Source organism: Typopeltis vanoorti, chromosome 17 (assembly GCF_054136105.1).
Source record: "Typopeltis vanoorti isolate ZY-2024b chromosome 17, IOZ_Tvanoo_1.0, whole genome shotgun sequence".
Lineage (NCBI taxonomy): Eukaryota > Metazoa > Arthropoda > Arachnida > Uropygi > Thelyphonidae > Typopeltis > Typopeltis vanoorti.
The window spans coordinates 49,107,948-49,123,187 of NC_143565.1; the positions used below are offsets into that span (position 1 = coordinate 49,107,948).

General features: G+C 31.4%; 1 protein-coding gene across 2 annotated transcripts in view; it reads left to right on the top strand.

Moving 5' to 3' along the window:
• LOC150097373 (TATA box-binding protein-associated factor RNA polymerase I subunit A-like) overlaps window positions 1–15,240 on the top strand; it is a 232,994-nt gene that overhangs the window by 49,462 nt on the left and 168,292 nt on the right. For both annotated transcript variants that reach the window (XM_090407416.1, XM_090407417.1), the window contains exon 4: window positions 14,616–14,752. In XM_090407416.1, coding sequence (XP_090263542.1) covers window positions 14,616–14,752 — 137 coding nt within the window. The remainder of the gene's footprint in view (window positions 1–14,615; window positions 14,753–15,240) is intronic.

Consider the following 15,240-nt stretch of genomic DNA (forward strand, 5'->3'; position numbering starts at 1 on the left):
GTTGGACACATGACATGTCAGTTGTTGTTATGAAACTGCGCACGTGCAAGCTGTAGAACACTTGACTGACAACTGTTGAATTCTGTGTGCTGTTTTTTAAATGAAACTGAATGTATTAAGTTCCATTTCATTATGTGGAATGCATCTGTTGTCTTCTTTAATTAGTTACAGTTACCTATATTTTAAATTTCTTACCTATTTAAGTTAAAATCACATATATATAAATGGGTGGAGTGGAAGCATAAAATAACTGATTTTGACCAATCAAAATTCTAACTGAAATTTCAACCTTCGGCATATGAAATGCAACCTAGTTTTAGTTGAGACATTTTTTTAGGGAAAAAAAATGTACCTTATTTGCCAGCAAATATGGTAATTCATCTTCTGAAATATATGCAGAAAATGTGTTGTATATATTATTATTATACAGTATCTCCATGGAGTCTACAGACTCATTGTGGTAAACCCAAATTAACTATTGTACATACAAAACCTATTATACCTCTCTTTAAACTCATTCACTGTCAGGAAATTCACTAATTCTGGCAATCCATTTCACTCATTCACCACTCTTCATGCAAAAAATCTGGTCCATGCACCCCTACTAGCCACACTCTTACACAGCTTCCATGGATGGCCCCTAGTTCTCTCATCATCATCATCATGCGTATCAAGGATTTAGGCCTGTTCTGGCCTTAGAAGTCATCGTTGAATCGTTTAAGAGGATGTCCTTGTTTTCTTTTTCCTAATGACTTGTACTTTAAGGCTTGTTTTGGTAATCTTTCTGTTTTCATTCTTTGAATGTGTTCCATCCATTTATGTTTATATTTTTTAATTTTTTCTATTATTGGTTCTTGGTTTAATTCTTTCATAATTTCTTCATTTCTTTTGTGATCAAATAAGATATACTTTGCAATTTTTCTCATAAACTTCATTTCTGTTGTTGTTAATCTTTGTCTTTTTTGTTTTATTGTCCACATTTTGATTCCATACATTAAGACTGATAGGGCTAATGTATTGTATACTTTTAGTCTGGTTTTTTTTTAAACTAGATTTGGTTTAAATATAGAGTTAATCACACCTGTTATTTTTAAATATTTTGCAATTTTTACGTTTATATCTTTTTCATTTTCATATGTGATCATACATCCTAGGTAGTTAAATGAATTCATCTGTTCTAAGATGTTGTTATCTATTACTATTTTAGTTCTTGCTGGATCTTGTCCTTTAAAGACCATAGTTTTTGATTTTTCTATTGATATTATCAAACCATAATCTTTGGATATCTCATTTAGATCTAAAATAGCTTTCTGTAAGTTATCCTCAGAATTTGTAATTATTATTTAGTCATCGACAAAGAGGAGAGTGTTTAAGTTTACTGTAGGAGAAAGTTTAATTCCTTGATGTGAATTTTTATTCCATTTTATTATTTCATTTAAGTAGATATTAAAAAGAGGGGACATCCCTGTCAGACCCCTTGGTTTATCTCTCTCGTATATGATAGCCCGTGATTTAATCTTATTTGTATTTGATTATTTTCATTGTGATAGCTTTTAGGATATTATTTGGTATTTCTCCTTTTTTTAATATGTTAAATAATGTTTCTTTTAACTTTGTCAAATGCTTTTTCAAAGTCAATAAATGCATTATGTGTTTCTAAATTGTATTCTCTTCTTTTCTCTATTATTAATTTTAGGCAAAAGGCCGAGTCTATACATGATCGTCCTTTTCTAAATCCATTCTGTACTTCTAAAATAAAGTTTTTGGAATATTTCAGTAGTTTGCTATTTAAGATTCTGCTATATATTTTGTAACAGGAATTTAGTATACTGATACCTCTATAGTTTTTAAGGTCATCTCTATTACATTTTTTAAAGATAGGAATCACAATTGCTTTTTTCCATTCTATTGGGGGGGGGGGGGGGGGATACCAGTTGAATAAATTTTATTTAAAAATAATAAGAGTCTTTCTTTGAATCTTGTTCCTGTGTATTTATATAATTCTGAACCTAGCTTATCTTCTCCAGGTGATTTACCGTTTCTTGTTTCTTTCAGGCTGATTTCTAATTCTTCTTTAGTTATTTCCTTTTCATTTTCATTAATTGTTTGTCCCTTGTCTTTTTTTTTTAAATATTTGTCTGTCCACAATTTAAAAATTCTTCTAATTTCTATTTGGTGTTTAATTTTATGTTTTCTTTGGTATCTGCATTTAAGTGTTTCAAAATCTTATATACAATGGGTCTTATTTTATATAAATCATGTTCTAAATTAGAAACAAATTTGTTCCATGATTCTCTGTGTCTTTTTCTGACTTCTCTTTTAGCTATGGCTCTTATTCTTTTATATTCTATTTCATCTTCTAATATTTTACTGCTTAACCATTTGTGATAGGCTTTTTTTTTCTTTTTGATTATTTCTTTGATTGTATCATCCCAGATCTTCACTTTTTTTCTTTTTATTGAATTTTCTGGTCTTTCCAAAGCTTTCATTTGCTGCTGCATTTAGTATCATTTTTATATTAAGCCATTCTGTTTCTATTTCTTCATTTTGTTTTATTTTATCTAGATATTGGTTAATTCTTTGTTCATATAGCCATTGTACATTTGTGTCATTCAATTGTTTAGTTTTATAAACAAATGTTTCAAATTTTCTTTCTGTTCTTGTTAGTTATAGCCATTTAGGTGGTAATCTTAATTTCGTTTTAACAAGGAAGTGGTCACAGCTTATTTCATATCCTCTGTGAACTCTAACATCTAGTGAAATTTTGATGTCTTTTCATTTAATATAAAATAATCTAATATTGATTTCCATCCTCTTGCTGCCCAAGTATATTAATGTATGTCTTTATGTTTATGGAAGGAATTTATTATTTTTAGGTTCTTATAAACTACAAAGTCAATCAATTTTTTACCATTCATGTTTAAACTATGTTCTCCGTGTATTCCTATATTATTATTAATTTTAGTGTTTCCAATTCTTGCATTTTTAAGTCTCCTGCTAAAATTACGTAATCATTTTTATTTATTTTATTATATGTTTTGTAGCTGATTATAAAAATGAATATTATCCTGTTCTCTTCCTTCTTCTGGGGCATATAAACCAATTATTGTTAAATAGCCTCCATCTATTTTTATTCTAGCTTCTATTATTCTTTCATTCCATAAATTATAATGTTTTAACTGTTTTGAAAGGGAGTTATGAATCCAAATCATGACTCCTGCTTGTGCTCTTTGGTCTCTGTCGACTCCACTGTATATCACATTTAAATTTTTGGTTCTCATGGTTCCTTTTAATTGCCTTTTTGTTTCAGTGATTACTGCTATTTTAAATTTTCTTTCATTGAATAATTGGTCTAATTCTATTTCTTTATATGCTATTCCTCTTACATTCCAGTTTGCTATGTGTATTATATTTTGTCGTTTTCATTTTTGTTTTACCTTTTCCATTCCAGGGTTGTTTTCCATAAATTCAATCCGATTATCTTTTTCTGTCAGCTTACAAGTAGAATTATGTTCTCCATGTCAGGGGACTAACCTGACGATGGAATAGTTCAGTGGCATGGCTGCTATGCATTAAGGGAAGAGCCACTACCCAGGCTAGTTTCGACCTTTATTGAAGTCACTTCAGTTGGAGCCAGGCCCAAGTATAGATACCAGGCAGAAGCATTAGCAAGGTCATCTCTACTTATAGGAGTTGCCAAACGGTGTGCCACTTTTTTTATTAAATTACTCTGGATTTAGAGAAAGATGTTGAAAGTTTATTTTTCACTTGGTTAGTCTATAATAAATTTAGTTTAATCCTTTATCCAAGTGTGAGCAAACAAAGTTTGCGCCTGAAAGTATCTTCAGGACTGGGGTAAGGTGGTACAACACCGGGCAACTCGTTGCAAAGGTGGAGCAAGCTCGGGGTCACCACTAGCCTCTCTAACACCTTGACCACAACTCCAGACAAACAGATTGACCTGTAATTTAAAATTTGGTCTTATAATACCCTTTATGAAGTGGAACAATTTTGTCCTCTTTCCACTCCTTTCGAACTTGCCCAATCTAAGATGGATATTAAAGAATTAATTTAAAGCTGTTCTTAACTCTCCAGAGCAGCGTTTCTCAATCTTTCTAAGCCCCAGGACCAGTAAAATGCCTAAAACAATTCTACGGACCACTAAGGTATGTAATTTTTTTAAAAAACCAATATGGGGATTACCAACATTTGTGAAAAACTGTGCCATTTATAACATAATAAATCTAAAAGCATGCTTTGAATACATATGGAAACATAATTAAATTGGTAGTAAACAATTAAAAGTGTATCATTATTGAACAAAGTTTTAATTTTTATTAAACAAATAAATAACATGATATAATTATGTTACTACTTTTAATGAGATGGCTGAGCTTCTTGGCCCTTGCAGAGTTGCTGGATATCTGGCTCAATATTGATCAACTTCAGTTGAAGATCAGCACAAACTAAGATTTCTGCATTTTGTTTTTATTTGAAGGAGCGATGAAAATCCTTTCTCACAAAGATAGGTTGTAGAAAATTGCATGACGATTTGTGATGCTTCTTCGGATAATTCAGGAAATTCACTTCTCTCTCACTGAAGGCGAGATACAGAATTGAGTCAAACCAAGAACACAGAATTGTTAATCCCACTGTCAGTTGAAAGCTCAATTAACTGTTCATTTTCAATAACGAAAGGGTGTTCTCATGACTGTAATCCTAAAATGGATTGCGAATCCACAGAAATTTCTTTTAAAAGTTATTCGAAAATATGTTTCAAAATTCTGTTTCAGAGTTTTCAGAAATCCTCTCTAGAAACTCAGAATCGACAAATATATCATTTTGCACTTAATAGGATTCCAATGTTGGAAAAGATGCATATTGTCTGTCTTTTACATAACTAATCCATAACACCAGTTTTTTCTCAAATGCCTTATTTTGTCATAGGCATTAAGAACAGTTAAAGAATTTCCCTGAAGGGTGAGATTTAGTTCATTTCATTCTAAAAAAATATCTGAAAGATAGGACAGTGTTGATAACCATGCATCGTAAACAAGGAGTGATGCAAAATCAGAATTACGTTCATTTACAAACAATAAAACTTTGTGCCTTAATTGAAATAACCTTGTTGGTATTTTGCCCCTGGAAAGCCAGCAAATTTCAGAATGAAGCAAAAGTTGTATATATTCACTGCTCATTTCATCGCAGAATACTGAAAATGACGTGTTATTTAACGGTCAAGCCTTAATAAAATTAAATAGCTTTACAGCATTGTTTTAAATTCTGGTGGCATTCCTTTGGAGGCTAACACTTCCCCATGTATGAAACAATGTACCCAGTTCATGTCCATAGCTACTTCCTTGAAAATAGAAACAACCTCGCTATGGCTGCCTGTAAGGGTGCAAGCTCCATCCTAACAGAAGCCCACACATTTTTCCCACTGGATCCATTTGTATATTATGTAATTATTGAGAGTGAAATATTTCTTCTCCAGTTGTTTGGGTTGACTTAGTTCCCCAAAACAGAATATCGTCATAAATGTTGTTATCATGCGCATATCTTACATAACATATTAACTGTGCATCATTTGTAACATCAGTAGCCACATCTATTTGTAACGCATAATAAGGGCTCTTCTTAACTCTTTCGATTAACTGAGATTCTACGTCATCTGCCATATCGTTAATTCTGCTACCGACAGTGTCGTTTGAAAGAGGAATCAAATCAACGTCTTTTAATAACTTGTTGCCGAACATAGTTTTTACCACATCTTTTATAGCTGGAAGTAGTAAATTTTCCCCGATACAATGAGGTTTCTCAGTTTTAGCTATGTGCAAACTAGAGAGATAGGATGCTTCCAGTGCCTTGCTATTAATCAAAAACCCATGACTGAAACTATATGTTTCCCATGATTTAATGTCCCTAAGCATCACTGAAAAAATCGATCCCAGGGAGAAGAGCTCCCCGGGATCGATTAAAAAATTCCACAAATTATAATCATAAAATTGAGATATGGGACGCTTTGTCTGTCTTAAAATTTTATTATGGGTTGGCCTGTTTCGGCCCACGGTGGGGTAGCCATAGAACACGTGTTTTATTGCAGCAATAAAACAGGTGTTCCTGTTTTTGGTTCATCTTTTTCTGATTTGTGGACATTTGTGTTGCCCTCTGTGTCTATTGAGTCACTGAGTGAAGTGTGAATTGTAAATTTATAGTGAAACAAATTTAAACAGAAAAATATATTTTTAAAAGGTAAGTGTATGTAATTTAATATTATTTTACTTGTTACTTTTATGATTTTTTTGCTTTTAAACTCAAATAATTGAATTTATGATTAATTAATTAGTTAATTTTTAATAAAATATGCTGGTCAATTTTTTTATATATGAAATTGTGCTAAAAACTATTAATTCTGAATACTCTTTTTTCCAAGAATTAAAGATCATTAAAATCGATGCAAAATGAAAATAATGTATTTATAGTTTACATCGACAAATAATTACATCAAATAAAAAAAAGCTAAAAGTCGTTTATTGATGTAATTATTTAATTAAATCAATAATTATAAAAATTTATTGATGTAATTATTTGTCTCCAAGCTTTGCCTCCCCCTACCCCATGGAAAATTTTCTGCAGGTGCACAGCCATGCATACAGTCAAATTGACTTGAAATTTGTAGCTCGGGTTACATAACCCACATGACAGCACACCCAACCGAAATGTGCATGCGATGCCACTGATATACCGTATATGTCGGTGTATAAGATGACTCTCAAATACTACAGAAAATCCCTCAAAATCATGGGTCGTCTTATACAGAGTATAAAAAGGGAACTTAATTTCTTGGATGAACATTTAGGTAGTTACAATACATCATTATATAACAAAATGGGCAATGTTTATAAACAAATTAGATTAATTTTTTTGTTACATAAATTTATTTAAAATATTACAATAGATGTAAGACTTAAAAAAAACAAATAATAATTATTAACCTCAATTTTTATGTTAATTTTTTTCATCATCTGTTGAAAATAGTTCTTCAGATTCATTCTTTAAATGACCGTCATATGGATCCCAGTTCGAATCCGGTGAATTGATTTCATTTTCATCGTCATCAGTGTTCCACAACAGATCATCTTCCGTACCATCCATAAGATTAGAGATACAACACTTTTTAAATGATTTTATTACATTCTCTACTTTTACTTTATTCCATGCTTTGATCACAAAATTGCACAACATATCAAGTGATGCAGTGCGCATAGATCCACCGTTTGTAAATGATTTTTCACCAGTCAACATCCAATTATTCCACTCTTCTCACATGTGATCTTTAAATGGTTTGTTCAAGCAGATGTCTAGTGGTTGCAATATAGAAGTTAAACCACCTGGTATAACAGCAATTTTTGTGTTATTTTTTTTCTAGAAGACTTTTAAGTATTCTCAGTTAAATGCCTACAAAACACATCCCATGCTAATAAACTGCGTTTCTTCATTATACCTCCTGGTTACGTGTTCCACACATTATTTATCCATGATTTCACACCATTTTTGTCCATCCATCCTTTTTCGTGAAAATGTACAAAAACACCTGAAGGAAATTTTATCTTAGGTTTAGTTTTATGTTTGAACATGATCATTGGTTTTAACTTGGTTCCATCAGCCAAACATGACAACACAACCGTAAACCTTGTTTTTTCACGAGCTGTACTTCAAACTAGCACACTCTTACTGCCTTTAGTCTCCGATGTTTTATTGCTTATCATATCAAAGCTCATAGGAGTTTCATCCATATTTCCAATATTTGACAATAGAAATTTATGTTCTTGTCTCAACTGAATAATAAATTTATGGAAACTGGTAAGTTTGTGGTCAAGATCTGCTGGTAGTTTTTGAGCAATTTTCGTTTTTTGTCGTTTTACCAGATTTTGTCTGTTCATAAAATGATTACACCATTCTGAAGTAGCTTGAAATTCTATACTTTTATCCTGATTCAATCATGACCATTTTAGTGCATATTCTTTAATCATATTTCTTGTAACAAGATAACCATTCTGCCTTTGTTCGAATACCCATTCTGCAATGATTTTCCAGTTGCGGCCATTGGGGGTGATCCCTGTTCTCATTGCTTATATTTTCTTCGGCAATTTTTTTAAAATATCTTCTTTCTTCTTTAAGTGATGACTATATAGTCATCACTTAATAAAAGAATTTTTTTTATTTGGGTATCCAAGGTTTTTAACCGTTAGTTAAATATTGCTTGTCATCCAGGCAGGGTTTTATTTTTTTTATTTTTTCTCATGATGATCACTGACAAGTGATGTAAACATTCCTAAAATGTTATAAATTGGCATATATTCCAATGTATGCTAATATATTCAGCATTTTTGTTTTAGAAACATTGCATCAAAACAGACAGTTAAACATTTTGATTTCTTTCTTCCTTAATATTGTGTGTGTGTGTGTGTGTGTGCGTGCAATTTGGAAGAACTGATAGACCATCCCCCATCTTATTGGTATTAAAAATATCACTGATATTGTATTCTGTAATTATCCTTAATTTCAGGAGGTGCCATTTGTTAATTTGAATCCTAGAGTACATTATTCTATTCCTCAGAGATTGCCTTAGAAGCTGTTCAATATTATTACTCCTATAACCTGTTCAACCATACAATGCTTGCTTGAAAATTACTGTCCTAAATTTTCCCAAAGTTTAATGACTTTTTACATATTATTAGTCAGTAATAGAGATATTTCTTTGACCATTTTGTAACCTTGAAAAAGCAGATTTATCAATGCATCATGTAAAGACTGAATCTTCTTTCTTTGAGATCCAAGAACTCTCTCTCATCTTAAGTCATATATAGTCTCTTATAATTGTATATAGTGTCAAAGGAGTATTAATGTAAGTGTAGGTTTCATCTTTTTCTGCATTTTAATGGTCACCAAAATAAAATATAAAAGAAAATCACTTTGTTATCTGCAGTAATTTTAACTACACATGGTGCTCTGTACACTCAGGAACAGAATACTGAATTACTGTATTTTCTTTTCTACAATCCATGTCTTATAGTTCGTTCATTTATTTCATAATTAAAATGGATTATTGCACTGAACTTCAGATGACACCTAAACATTGTTTGCCAATGCTGTTGAGCCTAAAAGTAGATTTAGCTAAAATCAAAGGAAATCTGTTTTTTTTTTTTTCTTTCCCCCCCGCTGGTATGGAATTAATTTTGTTTTTATTGGCAGCCTTCATCATGATGTGTCGTCTACCAGGAGGTTGACTACCATGTCTCACCACCAACTTCGTTCTTGTGCCTCCCTTACACATTCTTCATATGTCCAGTTCTTAAGATTGCCTCTCCAAGTAATTCTTTGAATTCCTCACTCCCTCTATCCCTCTACCATTCCTTCCAGGACTGCTTTTTGTAGTCCATCATGTCTTAGCAACTGTCCAAAATATTAGGCCTTTCTTCTTTTGATAGTTTTAAGATTTCTTTTTTCTCTGGTCATTTATAGAACTTCTGCATTTGTTTTCTTCTGAGTCCATGATACCTTCATAATTTTTCTTCAAATCCACATTTCAAAAGCTTTAATTTTATCTTCTGCTTTCTTTAATATTGTCCATGTCTCAGCCCCATATAATAGACCATATATAGCATTTTATTAATCTTATCCTCATTTTTATGCTCAGATCTCTAGATATCAGGACATTTTTCATTGTGTTGAACTTCTCTTTAGCTATTTCAGTTCTTCTTTTTATTTCTCTTGTGCTTCTTCCATTGTTATTAAGATGCCAAGTAAATTTGTCTACTTGTTGAATAGGTATGTCATCTATTTTTATATCAATTTCAGGTGTCATTTTTCATGGTTATTGCCATTGTCATTGTTTTCTTGGGATTAAAAAGCAAACCATATTCTTCACTCATAACTCTTATGTTGTTATTAGATTTTCTAGATCTTTTTTTATTTTCTGTCTGCAGAACTGTATTATCAGCATATCTTATATTGTTTATGTTCCTTCCTTCCATTGATACTCCTTTTATGTTTTCAACTTTCTTGTTTATTTCTTCAGTATATAAATTAAAGAGTATTGGGGACAGTATACATACACTTCTTTGGAATGTAAATTCTTTAGATGTCTTATTGGCAACTTTTATTGCTTCTGTTTGCTCCCAATATAGATTTGTTAACAGCCTTATATCTTTTCCATCCATTCCAATTTTATCAGGGCACCTGATCAGTTTCATATGGTTGATTGAATTGAAAGCTTTATATTGGCAATAAGTGTTCATTATATTGAAATTTTAATCTAGGTGATTTGTATTAATTTTTATTAACTGAGTTATTTCACATGAGAAAATTGTTTGCTGTTCTAAAGTTTTCATTACTGTGGAGTTCATTATACTGGAATTTGATCTGCACCTATTAAAGAAAACTTATATATTGTTTGGTGAAAGACCTGCATATCATAGGGCTCTTAATATATTTGAATATTAGTAGTGGTAATCTGAATGTAAGAGCCACATATACTCAGATGTAACTATTACTTCAGAGTGCTAGATGTCGAGGTAAACTATTATTAAAGGAAGTTAGAAAGAGGAGTCTTATGTTTTATTTGGTGGTTTACAAATCTAGCTGAAGAAATCAGGAAATCTGAGTAAGTAGTGAGTTAACATTAAATACGAGGAAATTCTGAAGAAAAAAAAATTTAAAGGAATAGGCAGAAATTGGGGAGGAGATGTTAAGATGGGTCTTAATATCTTCACTTGGTCTTCTTCTTGAATCCATTTTCTTCCTATCCTGGCAAGAAATGCCTGTTTGCTAATCTTTCATCTCCCATTCTGTTTAAGGGACCAGTACCACTTTAGTTCTACTCACACATTCCTGAATGCCAACAATGTAAAGCAACTTCTAATATACTAATTTTTAATATGATTTTATGTGAGTCTTCTCTGTTAACTATGATATCTGTTGTCTCTAGTTTTTGATGAAATGTTTTATTTCTAGTCCAGCTCTCAGATCCATACATTAAAATTGATTTGAACATTGTCTTGCTAGTTTAGTATTTTGACTAATTTTGCTCTTATTCTGTATAAATGTATTCAGTTAGTTCTCTATCATACCTGCTTTGTTAATGGGGTTTCTATTTAATTTCTTTTTATGCTAAGTGTTAAGAAAAATATTCATTTTCAGATGATAATATAATTGTTGTTGCTAAACAAATATCAGAATATAATTTATGTTAGCTTATAAGTAATGTAAGAATATAAAATAAGAAAAGAGAGGATCTCTTCTTAAGTTTTGTAGATCTGGAAAAAGCATATAATGTGCTAAGAAGAAAAGCTCTTCAGAATGCTGCAGTTATATCATTGTACAGAGCTAAGTTAGCTGTTAAAAAATTGAAGAAATAGAAATGAAGTACAAGAGTGGTTTGATATAAAATCGGGTGTGAAGCAATGGTGCACATTGTGAAGGAAAGTGGCATTGGGCTTGATATCAAAATTGTAGCTATTAATCTCAGCTCTTTAATGTAGATGATGTTATCATCTTAAATAAATCCAGTACAAGTATGCAGAATTTCTTAACAATGGAAAAAACTGTTGTAAAAAAATTGGTATGAAAAATCAATAAAAAAACAAAACTATGAAAATAGAAGCAGCATTTGAATGGATTTGCATCCTGAATCCAAAATCTATAGAAAAAGTTAAAACATTTAATCTTTTTAGTGAATTTTCAGTGAAGATGAAAAATTGGATATGAAATAGACAACAGAATAAGCAAAGATATCTGAATAAATTCATACAGAATAACAGAGAAATTAGCCAAAAACTAAGATAGCTATATATATATAAGCCAGTAGTCAAACCATTTTAAACTTAAGGATCTGAGAGCTGAGAAATAAAACTGCATCAGCAGTAGAAAATGAAGATATTAGGAAGAACCTTGAAATTGTTAGCATTAAAGAATGCTTGAGCAGATCTAATCTATAGGAGAGGTTAGCAAAATAGGTGTTTGATGCAAAGATGGCAGGAAGATAAAGATCTAGGTGGATCGATGCAGTCAAAGGTACCCTAAAAGCAAAGTATATGATTTTAGTTATTGTAGTACTGACAAGTGATAGACTAATTTGAAGGAAAGTTGTTGGTAGGAGATTATTAATAATTTAAACTGAATCATATAGTACAGCAATCCCTCAATTAATGCCTAATGCGTTCTTTAAAACAGGCGCATTAATCGAAAATGCACTAATCAAATATAATAACCTATGGGAAAATGTATAATTCGTTCCTCAAATTTCTTTTTTGACCCTTATTTTTTATAAAAGAATTAGGGTATATCTCAGGGCCTAGTTAAAGGAAAACCATGAAGCTAATAGACAATAAAACATATTCAGAATATCAATTTATTATTCTACTTCTTAACAAAGAATTGAGCTACTGTAGTTTGGTGGGCATTCTGTTTCTTGCATACAACTGACGGTATGACCCTATGGCCTCTTCTACTCTTCTGCAAATTTTACTGCTTCTCTCTTCATCAGGGCCAGCCTCTAAGCATTGCTGCTTAAAAACTTCAATTGTACGAACATTTTTAAATTGTTTCTGTGAAATCTCTTTGGGCTTGTCAATGATTAAATTTTCTTCATATTCTTCAGGATCTTCCCACTGTGCATCTAAATTTTACAGGGCAGAATCACCCAATTTCTCAGAATGAGATTTAATTAACTTACATTCATTTGAAAAGCCTCTAAAATCATTTTGCACAATGTGGAAGAATGTGATTCCAAATGCTCGCATATTGTTTGTCAGCAGAAATGTCATTCGACTTTGAGACTTCATAATCAGGCTGAGATTTCTCTGATTTGGCCAGAAAAGTCTTGGAAGGCATTTGCTTCCAAAAAAAAAAAAGGCTAGGTTCATTGATATTAAATATTTGTTAGCCACAATAGCTCCCTCTCCTCCTTTCCACAATTTTCTTCAAAATCTCGGGATAATTTGTGGCCACCTCATTATCTGCACTTGCAGCTTTGCCTGTGATTCAAACATTATGTAGGCTATTTCTCTGTTTGAAACGCTCAAACCATCCAGCACTAGCGTGGAATTATTCTTCTTTTCCATCATTGATAGCCCTTTCTTTCTAGGTTGCAAAGAGACTTAATGCTTTTGATTTAATGAAGTCAATGTTTAGCGGGATTGGTTTTTGGTTACAATCTTCAATCCGTGTAGAAAGAAGTTTCTCTTATTCAATCATTATAATACTTTGATTTCGAGTGGTCTGCTTGCATGATGAACTTGAAGCAGTCTTATCTTTCTCTTTGTATTTAGCAGCTTTGCTTAAAATTGCTCTTATAGTTGATTCATCCATTTTTGTGTTTGTGTCCTATCTTTGCTCTGGACTCGCCTTGTTCATTTTTCTTTATTATTCCAAGTTTTTCTTCCAATTAGATTACTTTTAGAATCATTTTCACACTTCCCTTTTTTGCTCACTAATTCTTTTACTCATGATGAAAGGCTGGGAAAATACTTTAAATTAAAAAATTAAAGAAAATAGTCGCAAAGGAGGGACGAGATATGATCATCAAAAGTAATTAGCAGATGAATTACATTTGGCAGTAAATTTGGAACACAGTGTACATGGAAATTGTGTAGTACGGCATTAAAATTCACTTTGTGAAATGTTTTAAATCGATAACTAAATTATTTCATCCCGGTGAGTGGGTTTTTTTTTTAAATAGTTAACCATAAAAATGTACAGAGAAAAAAATTTTTTAAATCTGTAACATTTATTTTTAAAATAGGTGCACTAATCAAATTTGGCTATAGAAAAAAAATAACGCACTAATCGGGGGCGCATTAATCGAGGGATTACTGTACTGTCATAGTATTGTGTCTATATGTTGTCAAGGTACATATCAGGAAATTGATGACAATTTCTCTTCTAGCTTTCGGAAAAGACCCACTTGAATAAACGTCTTAATAACATTAATAAATAATGTAATATAACATAATTAAAGTAATTTATATTCAAGTAACTATATATAGATCTATTATTAAAAAAAATTTTTTTTTTCACTAGCAATTTATATTTCTGTGATGAAATAAATTTCAATAAATTATTCAGACCCAAGGAATTGCCCTTGCTTTACATGTGATAAAAGAAAAATAAGACCCTACTAAAAAGCATGTCAGAAAATAATTTCCGTGCTGATTTCAAAAGCTGAAAAAGCACTGCACAGTTGCAGAAGAGAACTACTTTAAACATTTATCGTAATTAAAATTTTTTTTTAATTTACGGATATTCTAGGGTAGTTGCATTACTCTGTTATTTGACTGTGTATAATAAAGATATTATTCAAGTAAACATGTTGCCTGGGCACTCAAAATTTGACTTGTGATCTCTGTAGCTGGTCTTATAATAATGAATTAGCTACCTGGTTTATCGAGACTGATCATGAGATTATCATCAGTCTCGATCAGTCATTATCACTTTCACATAGATTATTCAGTTGTGTAAGAGTCGAATAAAATGACTATAGATAATGCTATTTACAGTATTTTGCTATTATATGTTGATAATCTAAAAGTTGATAAACTATTTTTATTTTTTAGCTACAGGTTATAGTCTCGCAAGCAGTTTAATGAATGTTGCAAGAGGATGTCTTACAAGTCATAGGTTCCATGGTGTAGCTCAGATGTTGCAAGCTGTTTGTCTAGAGAACAGGAAAACAGATCATTTTATATTTAAAGTACTGGCCTGCTTATTTTCCCATTTCATGTTCCTTTTTTCATTTTTCAAACTTTCATCTGATAAAAACAAATGTAATAGATACTATAATGAACACCATTATGAGGCAATCTCAGTTTAGTGGCCTGTCGTGACCAAGTAACTTGGCGAAACCTGAATTAGCGAAATCTTAGAAACCTGATGATTATTTATAATGGGATAAAGTTTGTCTGCATTGTCTACTATGGAAATTGTATGTGTTTTTCTTGCTGGTTTGCCTATCTTGCATGATAAAAAAAATAATAATAATAAAAATTTTTTTTTTTAGAAAAAACAGATTTCCTGGAGGAAACACCTTTCCATCTGATACCAGTAGCTCACTTAAAAAGCCCTGATAAGAGTTCCTCACATCCTAGATGGTATTCAAACTTATGCCTTTCTAAAAGGACATTGACAGTACCATTTGGGTTACATAGGTTCCATTATAAGGAAATGACATTTATTATTATT